The 20206-nt window shown below is 43.5% G+C and overlaps 1 protein-coding gene across 1 annotated transcript in view; it reads left to right on the forward strand.

The window, feature by feature from the left end:
• PLXDC2 (plexin domain containing 2) overlaps positions 1 to 20206 on the forward strand; it is an 811301-nt gene that overhangs the window by 295729 nt on the left and 495366 nt on the right. The window contains exon 2 of the mRNA XM_077490934.1: positions 3680 to 3876. Within this exon, the coding sequence (XP_077347060.1) occupies positions 3680 to 3876 (197 nt within the window). The remainder of the gene's footprint in view (positions 1 to 3679; positions 3877 to 20206) is intronic.

The raw sequence follows: 20206 nt of genomic DNA on the forward strand, positions 1-20206 counted from the left end.
AGCGCAATTTAAATTGTATTGTAAGACTTGTGCTTAGTCATTTTTCTTATTCTTTAGTTTCTAATATTTATTCCTGTACAGTATGTTGTTGCTTATTGAAATACAGCTTCAAATATGTCACTGAACTAAATCTGTGCTTTGCCAATCTATTGTAAAGAAGAGGTTCAACTAATGATGGTCATGTCAGTAGCTTATGCTTATATAGTTACATAGTAGATGAGGTTGAAAAAAGACAGAAGTCCATCAAGTCCAACCTATGTGTGTGATTATATGTCAGTATTACATTGTATATCCCTGTATGTTGCAGTCGTTCAGGTGCTTATCTAATAGTTTCTTGAAACTATCGATGCCCCCCCCCCCCCCCCACTGAGGCCACCATCTGTGGAAGGGAATTCCACATCCTTGCCGCTCTTACAGTAAAGAACCCTCTATGTCGTTTATGGTTAAACCTCTTTTCTTCTAATTTTAATGAGTGGCCACAAGTCATGTTAAACTCCCTTCCACAAAAAAGTTTTATCCCTGTTGTGGGTTCACCAGTATGGTATTTGTATATTGAAATCATATCCCCTCTCAAGCGTCTCTTCTCCAGAGAGAATAAGTTCAGTGCTTGCAACCTTTCCTCATAACTAATATCCTCCAGACCCTTTACTAGCTGTGTTGCCCTTCTTTGTACTTTGTACTTTCTTTGTACCATTTCCAGTACATCCTTCCTGAGGACTGGTGCCCAGAACTGGACAGCATACTCCAGGTGTGGCCGGGCCAGAGTCTTGTAGAGTGGGAGAATGACTGTTTTATCTCTGGAATTAATCCCCTTTTTATTTTTTAATGCATCCCAATATTCTGTTTGCTTTGTTGCTTACCTATTTTGCAGCCCTCGTTTTTGAAGCAAAGCCTTATGTAAGCTTGCAACTTGGAGCTTACCCATGTCTGAAGATTCTTTTGAAGCGCCACGTGAAAGCACTGGGTGCCTGAACGGCCGATCACCAAGTGCTAGACAGTCACATGAGAGGAAGTCACATACCGAGTAGTGCAAATCAACAGGTTCCCTTTAAGGGGTTGAGGGGGTGGATAGATGCAGTGTGATTACCGGTGCATTCGTCATTCTTTCAAGATCACTTTGAGATGCTACTGAGTTCCTTCCCATGTGCTTCTGACCTCCTTCTACACTGCATTAATCTGCTTTTACATTCTCATATGGAGCAAATGGTGTTTGAAAAAATAGCCATGTTCACAAGCTGTAAAGTGTGCTGTGGCTTTGTTTAAAATGTTAAATTACCCACATGACTGAGCAGTAGAAACCGTAATGTCTGAATGTGCTGTCTGCTCTATAACATAGCCTGCATGTTACATGTATGGCCTGTCACTTCCTGTGCCCTCTTGTTTGCCAGGAAACCTGATGGGGTGGCTAATAGGAAAGTGTAGGATACACAAGGACCATGCCAACAATTTACATTTCAGACCAACTCAAAATATGTAGGCTACTAGGATTCTCTGGAAAAAAAGCAGAGTCCCCTAAAGGTGCCTGCTACAGTATCTACCCAGCAAACAATTTATCATCTTTAGCAAAGTCACAAATACATTTAAAGTAGACCTTATACTAGTAGAAAATGTTAAAGAAGGTGGGCATGCAAATTCAACAGCCATAAGATACGTAAGATTTTTTTCCTCTGGCAATCCCAGAAGCCCCATGTTGTCAGTGTGCAAATAGTGGCTTACTTCAAGTAGTAGCAGATGCATACCCCCTATAGTCTATATGGTGATGCCTAGGACTAAAGCTCCTAGACTACCGAGACTCCAACAGTACACGACGGATGTACAGTGGTGTGAAAAAGTGTTTGCCCCCTTCCTCATTTCCTGTTCCTTTGCATGTTTGTCACACTTAAGTGTTTCGGAACATCAAACCAATTTAAACAATAGTCAAGGACAACACAAGTAAACACAAAATGCAATTTGTAAATGAAGGTGTTTATTATTAAAGGTGAAAAAAAATCTAAACCATCATGGCCCTGTGTGAAAAAGTGATTGCCCCCCTTGTTAAAACATACTATAACTGTGGTTGTCCACACCTGAGTTCAATTTCTCTAGCCACACCCAGGCCTGATTATTGCCACACCTGTTCACAATCAAGGCATCACTTAAATAGGAGCTGCTTGACACAGTAAGGTCCACCAGAAGATCCTTAAAAGCTACACATCATGCCGAGACCCAAAGAAATTCAGGAACAATTGAGAAAGAAAGTAATTGAGATCTATCAGTCTGGAAAGGTTTATAAAGCCATTTCCAAAGCTTTGGGAATCCAGCGAACCACAGTGAGAGCCATTATCCACAAATGGCGAAGACATGGAACAGTGGTGAACCTTCCCAGGAGTGGCCGGCCGCCCAAAATTACCCCATGAGCACAGCGACGACTCATCCAAGAGGTCACAAAAGACCCCACAACAACGTCCAAGGAACTGCAGGCCTCACTTGCCTCAGTTAAGGTCAGCGTTCATGCCTCCACCATCAGGAAAAGACTGGGCAAAAATGGCCTGCATGGCAAAGTTCCAAGGAGAAAACCACTGCTGAGCAAAAAGAACATCAAAGCTCATCTCAATTTCTCCACAACACATCTTGATGATCCCCAAGACTTTTGGGACAACATTCTGTGGACCGATGAGACAAAAGTGGAACTCTTTGGAAGGTGTGTGTCCAAGTATATCTGGCGTAGAAGGAACACTGCATTTCATAAAAAGAACATTATACCAACAGTAAAATATGGTGGTGGTAGTGTGATGGTCTGGGGCTGTTTTGCTGCTTCAGGACCTGGAAGACTTGCCGTGATAAAAGGAACTATGAATTCTGCTGTCTACCAAGAGATCCTGAAGGAGAATGTCCGACCATCTGTTCGTGTACTCAAGCTGAAACGAACTTGGGTTCTGCAGCAGGACAATGATCCTAAACACACCAGCAAGTCCACCACCGAATGGCTGAAGAAAAACAAAATGAAGACTTTGGAGTGGCCTAGCTAAAGTCCTGACCTGAATCCTATTGAGATGTTGTGGTATGACCTTAAAAAGGCCGTTCATGCTCGAAAAACCCTCTAATGTAACTGAATTAGGACAATTCTGCAAAGATGAGTGGGCCAAAATTCCTCCAGGACGCTGTAAAAGCCTCATTGCACGTTATCGCAAACGCTTGGTTGCAGTTGTTGCTGCTAAGGGTGGCCCAACCAGTTATTAGGTTTAGGGGGCAATCACTTTTCACACAGGGCCATGATGGTTTGGATTTTTTTTCACCTTTAATAATAAACACCTTCATTTACAAATTGCATTTTGTGTTTACTTGTGTTGTCCTTGACTATTGTTTAAATTGGTTTGATGTTCCGAAACACTTAAGTGTGACAAACATGCAAAGGAACAGGAAATGAGGAAGGGGGCAAACACTTTTTCACACCACTGTAGGTATGAAGTTGGTATTTGCATAGAAAGGTTGTGCTGCAAAGGAAAACCTACAGTATACATTGTCTGGACTTATGTTATTATGCTGTTATTCAATTTTGTTTCCCTAATGAATGTTTTGCCCTCACTGTGCCTTGACTTGAGATTTACCAATTTTAGGAGGAAGGAAACTTGTAAACTGACATCAAATAACATTGTAATCCCTATATCAATCTTCTTTGTGTTTTTTTTATTTTTTTTAGACACATCTTATTTCATCAGTCCGCCCATATCCAGAGTGGATGAAAGTGTTTCCGTGGATTTGCACCTATCCAGGCACAGATGGAGGAGGCATTCCGTGGACACAAACCGTCCCAGCACTGTTCATGACTTCTCTGAAGCTGCTGGTCTTTCAGATTTGTTTTTGGATGAAGGAAATGATAATGGAACTGATATTGAGGTACAATACATACTTTTCACTTACAAATGCTTAGAAACTCTTCACACTCTATGGACATAACGTTGTATTACCTAGCTAAATATGCTTACTTTTGAGGTGTAGTGCCTTTGAAAAGGATCAAAATTAGAAAAAATTAATTGAATCCAAAACTATGCAACAAGTATATTTTTAGTACAATCCCTAAAATTTTAACTCATCCATTGTAATCGTATTCATCCAGATCATTTGAAAATACTAGAAATTACATTGTTACACATCCTACTATCTCCAAGACAGGAATGGGTAAAACTGATGATTTATATTTCCCCAAATGTCAGCAAAAATCAGGAAATTTGGGTAAAATTTCAACATTTTGGCAAACTGCATTGGCCCCAATAGGGAAAGCAAAATGAAAGTGTATGTCAAGCCAATTTTTTTTTTCAGTTTGAATGGAGTGGGGGGGGGGGGGGGGATTAGAACTTCTTTAGTTATTAACTGCTATCTAAAGCTCTATTATAGAGAGATATACTAGTGTAGCAACCCAAGAAAACAGACAAGCAGCAACAGTCTAAGTGTAGCAATATTAGTAACACATTTATTTAGACAGTAATGCACTCACTAGAAGTTAGATTAAAGTAGGCACATCTTTGAGGCAGCAAGTGGGTTTCAGGGATCCAGAGCAGAGCAGAGTGCAGTGTTATCGTGCTCGGCTGCACCAGTGGTTTCCTGTGTCCGGGGCTAGACGAGGAGCACGCAGGAGGAAGCTGTCATACAGAAAGTGAAAGTGCCTGATGAAGGAGCATGCATGCTCTGAATGCATGCATGTCACAGCTTATTCCCCCAGAGACCACATACTTTTTGTATGACGGCTTTCTCCTGCGCCCCCCTCGTCTAGCCCCGGACACAGGAAACCACTGGTGCCACCGAGCACAATGACACTGCACTCCATGGAAACTGCTCTGAATCCCTAAAAACCCAGCTGCTGCATCAAAGATGTGCCAACTTTAATCTACCTTCTAGTGAGTGCATTACTGCTTAAATAAATGTGTTACTAATATTGCTACACTTAGACTGGCGCTGCTTGTCTGTTTTTTTGTATTCATCCCAGAGTCTCTTCTGCCCTTCAGCGTGCTGCCTCTCCTGTGTCAGCTTTTAACTCCTGTGGTCAGCACCCAGGTTATGGACTTCCTAGGACTAATTTCTCCCCACCATGGAATATTATTATAGCATATAATATATATACATATATGATTTTAAAGTATAATTGCCTTTACCTTTTGGAACCTGGATTATTGTGTTCAGTGTCCTCACACTACACCCTAATTATCCCAGGTGACGCAGCCTTTTTCCTGTTGGAATACCCTCGCGCAACAATTGTTTTTTCTAGTGTAGCAACCCTGCTGTTCAATTCTCTTCTGGGGCTCCTGCCTAGGGGAGGGATATATTTGGCTATTTGGATATATTTGGGCGTTGAATCCTCTTAAGCCTGCCAGAGAGGGTGACCATGTGGCTGGGCAAACGCCTGAGTTTGAGGCCTAGTTTGCCTAACCTGGGAACTGAGGAGACATGGAGGAATTCCAGATGCATTGAGGGGCTGGAGAAGCTTGTGTAGCAGTGACACTTTGGACAAAGTGTCATTCATGTGTACATTTAGTTTTTGCCTCAGAATGGTAATGGGGTTCTGAGGGTTAATTATGTAGGTTAACTTTGACATCAGTTTGACTGGGCTGTGTTAGAGTTCTGCCTGGTCATGTGTACAGTGAGTTGCACATGACAGGCTCAGAACCAGGCCTGGTTGGACGTTTTGGGTATCAGCTTCCTCTGAGCCAATCAGTGGGTGTGCCGGGCCCCGCTGAGGAGTCTGGTGAGGGGTACTTAAGATGTGGAGGTCACGTGTTACATGTGGTTCGTTCGTGAGGCCCTAGCGGTCTGTTCCTGATTCTGGACCGGGGTAGCCCCGTGAGGGGTCCCGGTCATGGAAGCATTCGTCACTCCGCAACATGCTTCGGTTGGCTAACCCCAATAGACCCGCCTGGTCTGGGGTAGGGATCCGTTTGTTCCCGAGTCTCGGAACTGGCTGGTCCGAGGCGCAGTAACTGAGGGAGGATTCAAGGCACCTGGGTGTGCTCTTAGCTTGGAGGGGCACCGCAGCTCCTGCAAGTGACCGGGGGAGGACTCTTCGGAGGACAGCCAACAAGCATCCTGAGAAGTGCCTCGTTACTGAGTTGTGAAGAACCTTGATGAATCCACACTTTTCCAGTACTGTCAAGGAGACAGAGAACGTTCCAGGTACTGAAGAAAAGGGTTCCTGTTCACTTTCAGTTACAACTTGTTCAAGGTCAGAGATTTCACAAGTTCTGAGTCAAGGCGTTGATTGGCATAATCTCTGGCTAGAGATTTGTTCAGCCTTGAAGTGCCCAGCTGTGAGTGGCTACTCTCTGGGTGGTACTAGAGACTTGTTATATCTGCAATTCAAGGTGCCTGAGTTTCTTCACCCTTGCCCTCTGTTCCCATACGAGACTGTATTGTTGGATGTTACCCCTGCAAATAAAAACCTTTCAAAGGGACTTTATTGGTGTCAGCATCCAAAGTTGTTGGGTACCAACCCTGGAAACCCGTAGACGTGGAAGAACAAGCCAAGCGGAGGTAACCGGTAATCCCAAAAGTTAAGGCCGCCCTGCAAAGGGTTATGACTGCTACACTTGGATGTGAAGCTTGGACCTCACTGGAGTATTTGGTGCATTCTCCACAGGGTGTTGGAAGCTGAAGTGATAAGTGCTTTACAGTCTAGAGCTACAGTCACTGAATGCTGGGTTTGTGTAAAGGTTTTCCATCTGTGAAGACTGTAAATACTTTTGTTCCCCTTTTCTAGAGTCTGCTGGTCTTTGGGTGTCCTGCACCCTTACCCTCTCTCCCTAGAGTTTTTCAAGAGAGTCAATAAACTAAATAAAATCATTTGCATCTAAAAGTGACTGACGTCCATTTATACACATTGCCTCACTATTGTTTGAGGACTACACCCTGAGGTGAAATGTTAGCAAGGTAGCAGGTTGCTCTGTCGACAAGGTAATGCCTCCTTTGCTCTGGAATTCGTATCTCGTATAAGCTTCTTTTACACATAGTCTTAGCTAGGCGGGATCCAGTCTAACAAGAAATTGCTCACAACCCAAAACCCATTAAACCTGAAATAACCTGTTCATGAACATGCACACTTAATTAAACATCCACCAGAATAGGAGCCACGTTTTTTCTATAGGTGTACAGACCTGGAGAAATCTAAGAAAGCATCAAGTAGTTATTTTTACTCCTAACATTATATTTCAGAGGCACAGAAATGATAGCTGTGTACTTAAATGTTTAACTTGCTAGAAAACAGGGCTTAGTTGGAATTAGGAGCAGAGATATAAAAAATACGGTGATGACATTTGGGGAGATTCATGATGAGTTTTGTTGTGTTTGTTGTTCTTGTGTTTTTGTCAAAGTCATCGGCAGTTAGCAAAACCCAGAAATGTCACACACAAACTAATAGCCAGGGAATCGTATGAAAGGCCTTTGGTGCTTTAGAATAGTTTTCTTTCTTCATTGCTCTGACTAATTTTTAGAATAATACTCATTTTACATTCAATGAATGATGTCTATTCCAAGCAGGGGCGGACTGACCCTTGGGCCACTCGAGCACTGCCCGAGGGCCCCATGCCACTAGGGGGTCCCATCAGGGTTGCCAGCCTCCGTAAAACCAGCGACAGTATGTAAAAATGTGATTTTTTTTTTTACACCTGTCTCTGAAATGTCCCTTACTGACATCCTTTTGTTCTAAAAATCCTGAGATTATATCTGCCCCACCTTTCCAGTACCTTCTCAGCCAATAGAAACATGTTTGTGTATACTGTGTGATTGTATACTGTGTGTGTGTGTGTGTTTGTGTCTACTGTGTGGCCCCATAATCTCTGATTGCCTGGGAGCCCCATAACCTCCTATTGCCCGGGGGCCCCATGAGTTGTCTGTCCGCCCCTGGTTCCAAGTACAGTTTAGTGATGGGTGGGCAACTGAATTAGACAACTGTTTATCTTGGAAGGGGGGAGTTAGCATGTTTTAGGGCTCAGTTTGAAGCCAGTGTTTATATTGCCACGGATAGAGAAACTCTAAGCCCTTGTACACGCGGTCGGACATTCCGACGGAAAATGTACAATCGGACCGTGTTGTTGGATAATCCGACCATGTGTGGGCTCCATCTGACTTTTTCCGTCGGAACGTCCGACCAACAAAGTTTGAGGGCTGGATATAAAATTTTCCGACAACATGATCTGGTTGGACTTTGTCTGTTCGTTTGTAGAGAATTCCGATTGGACAAAGTGCCACGCAGGCTCAGATCAAATTAGGAGACCAAAGCTATTGGCTACTAGCCTGAACGTAGTCCCATCGCAACGAACGAACGTCATCACGTTTCGAACGATCGGATTTTCTGACAACTTTGTCCGACAGTGTGTATGCAACACCAGTTTCAGACACAATCCGTCTGAAAAAATCCAACGGTCTGTCGGAATGTCCGACCGTGTGTACAAGGCCTAATAAACAAGAGGACTTTCCTGTAACACCACCTTCCAATCTAGCCAGCAGAAGAACCTTTAGTAAGTACCAGGTGCCTGGATCTTCTGCTGCTGGTGGCACTGAGATCCTGTGCCTTAAATTGCGGTAGCCACAAGCAAGTGTCTCTAAAAAGGTGTCATCAATCACAACCTGAGCCTGGCTGATAAGCATCTATTAAACACCACCCAGTCTCTTATCTTGTTCCATAACACTTTGACTGTTCTCCTGCCATGGCATGTCACAATAGTCTGGCCTTCTTTTATCTTAGCTATACTTGTTACCTTTCAGATCCTGTACAGTTGGCAATGCTTGAACCCCCTCCTGTCTCCTCTTCTATTACTCTTGTATTTTATTTCATAGTTGCTAATTTTTACTTACTTATTCATTTTGGGAGATTTACTAAAAGTGCTACACACAGAATCTGGTGCAGATGTACATATCAACCAATCAGCTTCCAGGTTTTATTGTCAAAACTTAATTGAACAAGGTGAAGTTAGAAGCTGATTGGTTACTATGCACAGTTGCACCAGACTCTGTGTGCACCATTTTTAGTAAATCTCCTCCTATGTGTCAACCAATTGTTTGCATTTTTTTATTGTATTTTTATTAAGGAAAATTAACTGTAACTGCCTGTAACTGCAGGCATCATTCAGATATCACCAATCAAAGTCCGCAATGTCATATGACGTTGGGCGGGTGAGAATCAGTTAATCTAGCATTAGGAGCCTTTTGGAACACTTGCTTCTAGAATACAAATAAAAGTAGAGGTATTTGTTGTCTACATTAGCAACTGTATGTGGAAACTGCATGGCACACATTAAGGCGCCTCTGAACATAAAAGAGATTAATGATCACAGGGATTGGTGCCCTTTTTTTTAATCACTTGACCTCCGGAAGAGTTAACGGTGTGCATAGCCAGTGCTTGCATACTGTGGGGGAGATGCTTTTACTAGGGGAAGGCATTGATCCATAATCCTGCTTTGAAGCAACACAGGATCAGTGGCTTCCCTACTGACAGAACGATAATCTGCCTCGTTTACATAGACAGATCGCCATTCTGGCTCTCTGCCTAATGATTGGCAGTTGCCGGCGGACATCAAGTCCACAGTACCCTCAGTTCAGCTCCTGTTGTGTATAATCATAGCAACACAGGATCAGTGGCTTCCCTACTGACAGAACGATAATCTGCCTCGTTTACATAGACAGATCGCCATTCTGGCTCTCTGCCTAATGATTGGCAGTTGCCGGCGGACATCAAGTCCACAGTACCCTCAGTTCAGCTCCTGTTGTGTATAATCATAGTGGGAGCGGGCCGGGTCATCGGAGGCGTGCATGTGTGCCCCATACCTGCTTTGTAGGAACACAGAATCAATGCCTTCCCTACTGACAGAATGGCAATCTGCCTTGTTTCTGGCTCTGCCTAATGATGGCAGATGCTGGAAGACATCGAGTCCACAGTACCCTCAGATCAGCTCCTGCTCTGTATAGTCCCATTGGGAGCGGGTCAACGGAGGCACGCATGCGTGCCCTACACCTGGAAGTGCAGGATCACGTACTAGGTACATGTTCCTATGCAGGAGACCCGCCTTGCTTCCGTATATGTAAGTTATACAGTCAGCAAGTGGTAAAAGAAATTAACTTACAAGACCTAATTAAATAGTAAGGAAAACTTAGAAAAATATATAAAACAAACATCACTGTAAAAATATAAACTTAGCTGACCTTAAAAGTTGACAATGTCAGTCAGTAGAGCAGTGGACGGACTGCCAGTAGGGCAGATGTTGGTGCCACTAGGGCAGAGGATGGTGTCAGTAGAGCAGGGGATGGTGTCAGTAAGGCAGTGGATGGTGTCACTAGAGCAAGGGATGGTGTCAGTAAGGCAATGGACAGTGTCAGTAGAGCAGGGGATGGTGTTGGTAGGACAGAGGTTGGTTTCAGTATGGCAGTAAATGGTGTCAGTTGTTTTTTTATTATTTTATTTTTATAAATTTTTACAATTTTAGTTTATTATTTGTGTTCTTAATTTTAACAGCCCTGTTGGGCGGCTTTAGTGAAATATCAGGGATCTAAATAGACCCCTGATGTCTCACATTTGAGACAGAGAAAGAAGAGTAAGGACATAGCCCTCAGTCTCTATCTTGTTTCCAATGATTTTATTTAGAACATTTTTAGGGTATAAAATGGCGTCAGTAACCATTATATAAGGTCTCAATCTCTATTTCTGCAGCCTCAGCTGCACAGAATAAATGAACAGAAAGAGCTCTGTACAGAGCTCTTTGTTCACAAACTGAAGCATAGTAAACAGATCAATACTGATCACTCAGTGTGTTCATTCGGAAAAGAAAGGGGACAGAAAATTACATTTTTACTAGCCCCTTCCCCCACTCTCCAACCTTAATAGTTCCCCTGCAGCAGACAGAGGGAGGGGGAAGAGGGGAAGCCAGCAGCACTACAGAATAGGGGGACTAGGCAGGGGAGCACATAGGAAGGGGAACTTGGACAGGAGGGTCTCTGGGGCAGCAGTTACTGGAACCAAGCCCCTATATTTTCACTCTTGTAGCCAATGACACTGGTGGAAGGAGGAGAAGATGCAGGCTTTCATCTGCTGCGGGATAAAAAAAAACAGGGGCTTGGTTCCAGTAAATGTCATCCCCCACAATCCCTCCTGTCCAGATTCCGGGGGTCAGCAAAGATCAGGGTAGATCACAATCAACACGTTGCGGACCCCAATTTAAACCGACATCAATAGCAATACCAGTGAGATAACCCTATAGGTCCAGCTCTATTTTTCCACTTTTTCTCAATTAGTTGAATTTGGAGCAGCTGTGCCCACACCGCCATGTCATTCTTTAATGTTACTCACATGACCAGAGGGACTCATAGCTCTCAATGGAACACAAATGCAGTAAGGAATCTCTGCTGGGTGCTATTAGCAATTGCTTCCGTCATCAAAAAAAGGGGTGCTCAAATCACTTGACTACAGTCAAAAAGGAGTGGACCAGGCTGCGGCACTGCACCACTAAGTGGAAGAAAACTGAAGCCCTGAGCAAGTAGACTGTGTTGTAAATGTAGGTATTGCAAAACTTGAGGGGCCAATGTCATACTTCGGGGCAAAGTGACAGTGCCTGTGTAAAGTCCACCCACTGACCACTGTCAGGGCTCAGGGGTATGGAAGATTTCCTGACATTGGCTGGTGATAATCTCTCCTCCCTCAGTTGGGCCCAAGTATTTTGAAATGACGACCACAGAGGAAAGAATACAGAGGAAGGAGAGCAAAGGAAAGGTAAGTATAACGTGGTTGGAGAAGGGGATCAGGGTATGTTTAGGGCAAAGTATCCACCCCTGGGTAAATCACCTACCCCTTTTTTTTAATGTTCCTTTTGTGTGAACTTGGGCACTTAAATAAAATAAAACAGCTCTCACTTCTGTTCTCTTTATGCCTGAAGGAACAGAATTCATCTCTGAAGATATAAATCTACAGCTCACTAACTATGAGCACAGCAGCTTAATGTACCCTCTTGCTATGAGTTTTAGACCCATGTGAATGGTTTTAGTCTCTTTATTAGTAACCTGCTGTGGCAATCCTGTATCACTGGCCGTCTAATTGTCAGTCTGTTGTTGTGACCTATTTTCTGAAGGCTCCACTAGAACATTGTGGCAAATTGCCTACGATATTACACAATTAGACATTTAATTTCAATTCCAACTATAAAAACTGCATTTCCTTCAGGATAACTTCAACGCTCAGAGTCCAATTAAAAGTTTCAGGCTCTGCAGCTCCTAATAATAGCAGAAATAAAATGGATACAAGGGTCATTTGTCACTCAGAAACACATGGATGCAGAATGTCTGATTTTTTCCTTGTTTTGTAGACAGAATACATTGCTGCAGATTGCTATGATTTCAATGTTGATAGTAGGGATGGGCGAATGATTCGGCCTGAGTATAAGTTTGGGCCGAACTTCGGTTGTTCAGCCTATAGACTTTAATGGGGTTCCGCGGCTTTCAACTTTGCCACAAACACCACATAATGTTCGTTGTTCGCCGAACGTCTGAACAACCGAAGCTTGGCCTGAACTTATACTCAGGCCGAAGGCCTGGATGCTGAAGCTAAGGAGAGCTGGCTGAGGGACTGTCTACTAAAGATCAGGCCTTATATCACTGCAGCAAAGTGTTGCTTGGAAGTTGGAAGGAGGGAACCAACTGTCCCTGGACATTTTGTGAGTACAGATAGTTATGAGAGATCTTAGACACTTTTGGGCTGCTACCACCCCTCTTGTGCTAGAGCAGGGGTGCTCAACCAGTAGCGCACCGAGCCCTCTGATGTGGCCTGCAACCCCCTTCTCTGAAATGGCAGGTTGGCAGGCCCAGATCATGGTTGTCGTCCTGCCACCCCAGAGCATCAGTGTTGTGAATAAAGTCAGCGGTAAAGGAAGCAAGCGGCTGCACAGCAGAGCCGCATAAGCTGATGCTTCCTGTATAGCACTGACTTCTGCCACAAGTGGAGTGATACCAAATGCATTCTTTTATTACTTGCAGGTTTAGTACACTTTTAGAAAGTGCACCACACTTGCAGGATATAATAGAAATATATGGCAAAGTGCAGCTAACCTGCAGGAAAGCCACAGGTGCACTATGCTCTACCCGCAATGTTGGTAAACCACAGCAGCCTTAGGCCCCTTTAACATGATCAGTTCAACCCAAATGGACCCTTCATCTCTATGGAGCAGCAGATGTAAACAGACTTGTGTCCATTTACACCTGCCTACCTTTAATCTGACCAGCTGAAAAAAAACAGAATGGGATCAATCCCCTTCTGTATGGGCGAATCGAAGGGCCTGTAGAATAAAGTAGAGCAGACGGTGTACATGTTCGTGTCTGCTCTGCATATGCAGATTTGACACGGACCTGTCATCTGCCCGCTACGCTCATTGTGGTCCACAACCAATGACCAAGACGCAAGTGGCCCTCGCTCTTCAAAAGGTTGGGCACCCCTGTGCTAGAGAGTCAGATGTGTGTGTCTGTTCAAAAGGGGCATTGGCTGGTGTCCTAAAGAGCTTATTCTGTTTGGTTCTCTGTGAAGGGACTCTGCTCTTAGCGCTCTAGAGGAAGAAGCTTGTGTGCTGTTAACAGCTTCCGTTCCAAAGCCAAGTTCACAGTCTGCTATATGGAAGTACTTCTGCTTCAGTTTGACAGAGCTCACTGTCCTAAACCTGTACATAGTTTCTGTTTTTGGAGTATCCCACTCAATTCCCTCAACCCTATCCAAGTTCTCCAAAAACAAAAACAAAAACACAACAAAAAATAACAACACCTGTCACATAGCTGATCAGGGACTGAAATGACGAGGTAGGTCTCTCTTGTACCTCCATCCCAGGTCCCACTGAAAATGCAACAGAGGGCACAGAGGGACAGGAGAAAGATGAGTGCCAGCAGGTGTTGATAAGAGTGCTTGTGTCAGAGAAGGGTTATTTCCAGCTGCATCTGCAATATGCCTGCGCATATGCGCGGCAGACTGGACTTTGCCTTGCCTTCTACAGTGTTTGGCCCTCGGCCTGCTTTACGGACTTGCCTTGCTTCCTCCAGTACTTGATCTTCTGCCTGTGACCCGGATTGCCTGCCACCTCCAGTGTGTGACCCTTGTTTGTACCTCAGACTTACCTTGTACCTCTTATACCAGATCCTCAGCCAGTTCACGAACTCCTGCAAACCTTGGTTCAGCTCTGCAGCCTTCTCTCAGGAACTCTACTACCTGCTGGTGGCCGTGCCTCTTTGTGGAGCCACCTCCAGGGAGCCAGGTAGGAACTTGAACCAGATATGGAACAGAGTCAGAAACAGAAATGTGGTTACAGGGATAGCCAATGTCAGCAGCAGGTGGGTAGCAAGATGTAGAATCATAAAGCAAGACGCGGTCAGCAAAGGAGCCGGGGTCAAGAGCTGGTAACAAGGCAGAATCAGGATCCAAGTTCAGGTCAGAAGCAAGTCGGATCAACAATAAGGGAATACGCAGAGTATCAGCAGGACGCAGAAATAGCTGAAATACCAGTCCGTACTTGAGCAGGAGCAGCCTTAAAGTGTGGGGCCACCCAAAAAAAACCCAAATGTATTAATAATATTTAAAAAAAAAAAATTCACTTACCTGAAACCGCTGTTGCTAGGCAGTCTCCTTAATCTGCCTCTTCCTATTCCGTGGCGCTTCCTCCTCTTCGGAGAGTGGCCCGTTGCCTTCTGGGACATGTGTGTGTCCCAGAAAACAATGGGGTTATTCACAAAGCGCCACATGACTCGCGAATGCTCAGTAGGCAGTGAATCTACTGCCTGTTTCCCTTCGTTAAGATGGAGGAGCAGGGCGGCCGACATTGCACAATCGCTGGACAGGTAAGTGTCCTTATTAAAAGTCTAGCTGCTGACTTTTAAAAAAAAAATGTATTGGCCGGAAAGCCCCTTTAAATAGCCCTTCTCGTGCCAACATGTGCGGGCCTGTGCGAGTGTGCATTCCTGCGCACATGAGCGCCTGTTCACTATTCTGCTAATAATTCTGCATGCATGTGCATTTTCTGCAAGCCAAAGAGCTGATAGGCATTCTCTGACAACGTCCCTAGACTGGATATTGAGGAAAAGAGTTACTGTGTGTGCCTGGCAGCAGAATTCTAGCAGCTCCTACGGGAATAGTGCTACACTTGGTTTCTTGGAAGGAAGGAAGAGATTGTGATAAATAGTCTGCAGCAAACTGTTCCAGAGTGTGGGAAAGACAAATATATCCTACATTTATGGGCAGCACAATCTACTTGCCTGCAGTTGCTGTTTTGTTCAAAGAATTGTATGCAGGTTTAACGTGATCATATACTACAGCATGTAGCAAACATTTCAATGTGTTTGTTGGAAGTGAACATGATAGATGAGGAAAACTGATGTACCTGAAATCTTCAAGTAAAGGTGATGTTATATAACCATAGACAACTGTTAGAATACGGAATATAGTGAAAGCATCTGCTCAAGAAGAAAAAAACCTTTTACTATGGAGATATAACATAGGAACCAAACAGCAGATTGTTCCTGCAGATAAATACAACGCAACAGGAATGGAAGGGAGAGTGATGAATAGAATAATGTACACAACATTTGAGGTTTTACTTTTATTGCGTGGTGAATCGTTTTGATGCAAAAGGAAAGCAATGTTTGAATTCTGAATCAGTTCTTACAGAACACATTCTGACCGATCACAAATGCCTTTGTATATGAATAAAAGCCGCTGAGATCGTGATAGGAGCCCCAGCGTGTGTGCTACAGGGGAGGCCTTTAGTAGTTAATTATGCTGCTAAAATTGCTAGTGTTTAATCGCTAAGCACAGCAATCAATGACCAAACAGGTGGAACACATTGCTCCCCATGGAGTAGGCTACACAAGTAGCATGTAGTAGCAATCAATCTCAAATAGACTTCTGCCACCTTATCCATTCAGGACAAAGTGAGTGTCTTTTTTTTTTCAAATGCCACATTTACCGCAAAGACCTCATGCACACTGGGCTTTGCAGAATTTAGGATCTGAGGGGGCTGGAGCACTTCAAGTTTAGGAGGCCCATCGACATAGAAATTAAATGATATGACGAATAAAAACATGAACTGAATGATAAACCACATTTGTTGTAAAATAAAATGTTAGGTTCCAAAGAAGACACTTGCCTGATTCATTTTTCTCAATTTTATTGACTGTAAGAATACACAGGAAATTGTAGTTAGGAGTAGTGTCCACACTACTACTCTTGGTGCAAGACAAGGAAGGAAGGTCCTTTACTCTCTGCCAATTTTATCCTGACTCTCTGCCATGCCTGTCTCGAGTTCGACCAAAACTCGTAATGTCGGGTAAATCTTGCTAACAAAATTTTACTCTATTTAGGAATGCGGAGTATTGGATTTTCCCCTTCACCCAATCAGGGACTCAATAACCTCACTCCTGCACAATGGGGTTGGGCTGTTACCTTGCACTTTCCAACATTTTTCGAACTTCTCCTTTGTCCCACCCACTTGCCTCTCATAAACAAGGTAATAAATTCACACAGTCATGTTAAAACAAACATCTTGATTACTAAAATAATAGTTGAAATGTAAAACATCTGCCAGAAGCCTTCATCCTTTTCTTTGCCTCTGAATTCAGCCTTAGCTGTTCTGTATCTCGACACCCACTTACACTTTGTTCATTTTTTTATTGATAAAACACAAGGGGGTGGCCTGTGTAAAGGTAGGCCAGTGAGCAGGGAGTTGCAGTAGTCAAGGCGGGAAAAAAACAAGGAATTAATAAGTTGGGGATCGAGAAGCTTGTTGTCAGTGAGGTAGCAGCTCATACCATTGTGGATAAGGTGTTCACGAAGCTTGGAGGCAAACGGGAGCAGGGAGATGGGCCCTTAAGTTATGGGCCCTTAAGTTATTCCAACAGGTAGGGGCCAGTGAGGATTTTTTAAGTATAGGGGTAACCAGTGCATGTTTGAGTAGGGAGGGAAAGGTGAGAAGAGAGGGAGAGGTTGAAGATGTGGGCTAGAGAGTTTTGTATAGAGCCGGAAGTTGGTCACGGTGATTGTGAGGGGACAGAGTCCAGGGGTCAGGTGGTGTGGGGGGCCGTGGAAAGGAGTTTGGCAACTTCTTCTGTAGTAACATAGTTGAAGGAGGAAAGTATTGAATGTGGTACTGGGCCCAGTGTGTTAGTTGACGTTATGTGGTTCTGTACTTCCTCTTAGGGGACGCGTGCCTGCGTGCCACCGGCAGGCCACTTCTGCTGTGATTACTCACAGGAGAAGTCAATCTATGGGTGCCAGGCAATGGATGTCCATCTCCCAATTGTCGGGCAAACAAGACAGAGCTACATTCTGACACCAGGGATGTGATGGTCTTCATCCCAGTCGATGCATTCTGAGAGGAAATACATTAGATTGGAGCTAGCAATGTGAGGTCAATTATTGCGGACCGCACTACAGGTGGCCATGCAAGATTTTATTCCATGTTGCTCAAATTCATTGTCCTTGATGTAAGTGTAATTTTTATTAAATAAACCAGCTTTATACACATTGATGCACTATGAGCGTATTCCATTATCTTTTATAAACACATGATGTGATTAAGGAGATTAAGGAGCACCATAAGCCTGGATACATTGCCTGGAGCTGGCTGACCACTTGTGTTCAGCGACGTTCCATTCACTCGCATATGATCTCTTGATCACGCATCTTATTTGTTACAAAATAAAGCAGTGCCATATGGCAAAAAATGGCCTTCTCATAAAGGGAGGGGTAAATCTTCTGGGGGTCAAGTGGATATTCTCATTCTATCTGTGCTCCCTGTAGTGCTGGGACCTATGAAGTCCTGTGTGAGTATCCACAACGTGCACGCTCCCACTCTTTCATACAATTCTTCATGCAGCCTTTTAGATTGCCATGCACCCAGCCAGCATGAGAGGGACATAGAGCAAAATCCATGCCTCTCCTCCTCCACAGCAGTAATATACAGCAATTGTGTCCTTTTTGTAAAGATTAGGAAGGTCCTCATTAAATTGTCTTGGTAGATTTAAAGTTGATTGTACAGGGATTGTGTTGGTGCGGTAAGCCCAGATAGGCCTACAGAACACCTCCCTTTTTTGCATCTCCATAACGCTCCATAACACGGTGGAGGGGGTCTGTATTCTTAAAACACTTCCTGATAATATTGTATGCAATAACCCTGCAGGGTGCACAGAACATACATCACTGGATTTCTGGCAGGATCATCAAGCTTTTTTTTACACTTATTGAGTAAATATATATATATATATATATATATATATATATATATATATATATATATATATTTTTTTTTTTTTTTAATTTTAAAATATTTATGGAAAATAAATTGCATGACATGGGATGGCATTCGTAATAAAGTAGAAACGTTTTTGAATTTACAGTAATTGTTGTCTGTATAAACAAATATCATTTGTCAAGGTACTGGTAAGACATGGATACAATTAGGAAAGGTTATATAACAACCGGGTAATAAGTCTCAACTGTTAATAAGGCGTCATGTTTGTCCGTCACCCATGACACCCCTAGCTGGTACACACTGTGTCATGAATCGGCTGCAAAGGGTAAGAAGCAATAATTGCCCTCCGTAATGTTACCACGTCAAGCAACTTGGAAATGACAGTAGTTTCTGGGAGATCTAACGAGTGTATCTCATCAGGGGAAGGAACATTCCAGTCTTGGTGGGGAGTAGCTAGTTACTTAACCGATGCCAGTTTTCAACCACCTGCTGTTGACATGTCAATAAAAGGTACAAGACAGCTATAGTTTGAAATGTGGTTCTTGTCATCAACAACTTTACGTGCAAAAGAAGAAGAGGAAAGAAAGAGAAAAAAAGTTAGGTAAGAAGAAGAGGATGGGGAGGGGAGCCAGTTTCCAGGGGGAGCACCTAGTTCGTATTAATTAGGTTCCAGGGATGAGTGGGATTGCTACGTAACTAGCCCAGGGTTCCCATGTAGCTTTGAATGAACTGTAGCTTTTAATATAGAGCTAACCATTTTTTCTTGGGTCATGTTCCATGATATCTTTAGTTAAGCTGCTTGGACTGAGACCGTGGGTTGTTTCCAAGCTTTTGCAATTGTTATCTTTTCCCCCAAAAGGATAAAGAAAATTCATTTTTGGGTGTATTTGGGGGTTTGCAGTATGGGGAAATTCACTTGGGCAGACTTTGGAACTGAGTGTCCTGATACTTTCCTAATAAGGCTGAACATTTTGTTCCAAAACCCTCTAATTTTCAGGCATTCCCACTAAACCTGGATCATGGAATCAAGGTTGTGGCATTCCCTAAAACACAGTGGGGAGGCTGAGGGGAACATACTAGCTAGTCTAGTGGGTACCAGGTACCATCTAGTGATTACCTGTAAGGTACTTGTGATAGGTAGTGTCCGAAGTGGAGCTTGTGTGCTGAGGATTCAGGTGAAAATTTAGATCAGGTTGGCAGCAGATCAGGCAAAATGGTACACAATTGAATTCCAGAGAGTGGTCAGACAGGCAAAGGTCATACACTAGCTGGCGGTGAAGTTAAAAATCAGCAGGCTATAGAGTAGTCAGGAATTCAGCCAGAAGTTCATATACAGTATTTAGACTCATAAAGCAATCAAAACACAAAAAGTACAGTGCTCCAAGGGTTAAATAAATCAGTTTGCAACATTTAAAAAAATTATATAGAGTAATGAATAATTTAATTAAAAGTAGCAGTTAATATAAAGCAGTCCTGTACACTCACAATAATGTAGAACGATAAAACTGGTTTATGTGGTCACTAGCCATTCATTGAGCTAAAATGAGTCCCAACCAAAACCATTCTCCCAAAACGAAGGATGAAGGAGAAGGAAAATGGATGGATCAAAAGCAGGCAGCCAACTGAGTCCCTGCTGGGTTTAGGATATAATCCCAGGGGAAACAACTCAACAGCGACAGAAAGAAATCCAGCATGTGGAGCGGTGGATATAACAGCCGCGTGCAGCGGGGAAGATGGAAAGGAGCTCCGTCTCACATGGGTCAGTGACATCAGACCAGCTGAGACACTGACTTAGGAAGGGGAAAGCCCAGCGTTAAATTATTCATTACTCAATATAATTTTTTTCAAATGTTGCAGACTGATTTCTTTAACCCTTGGACCGCTGGATTTTTTGTATTTTGATTGCCAGATCTGTTTCTACCAGTTATGGTTTCTTTCCAGCTGCACTGAAACCTCCCCAATGACTTATTTCCTTATTT

This window comes from Lithobates pipiens, unplaced genomic scaffold, assembly GCF_037356315.1.
Source record: "Lithobates pipiens isolate NorthernLeopardFrog02 unplaced genomic scaffold, aLitPip1_a1.2 Scaffold_19, whole genome shotgun sequence".
NCBI lineage: Eukaryota > Metazoa > Chordata > Amphibia > Anura > Ranidae > Lithobates > Lithobates pipiens.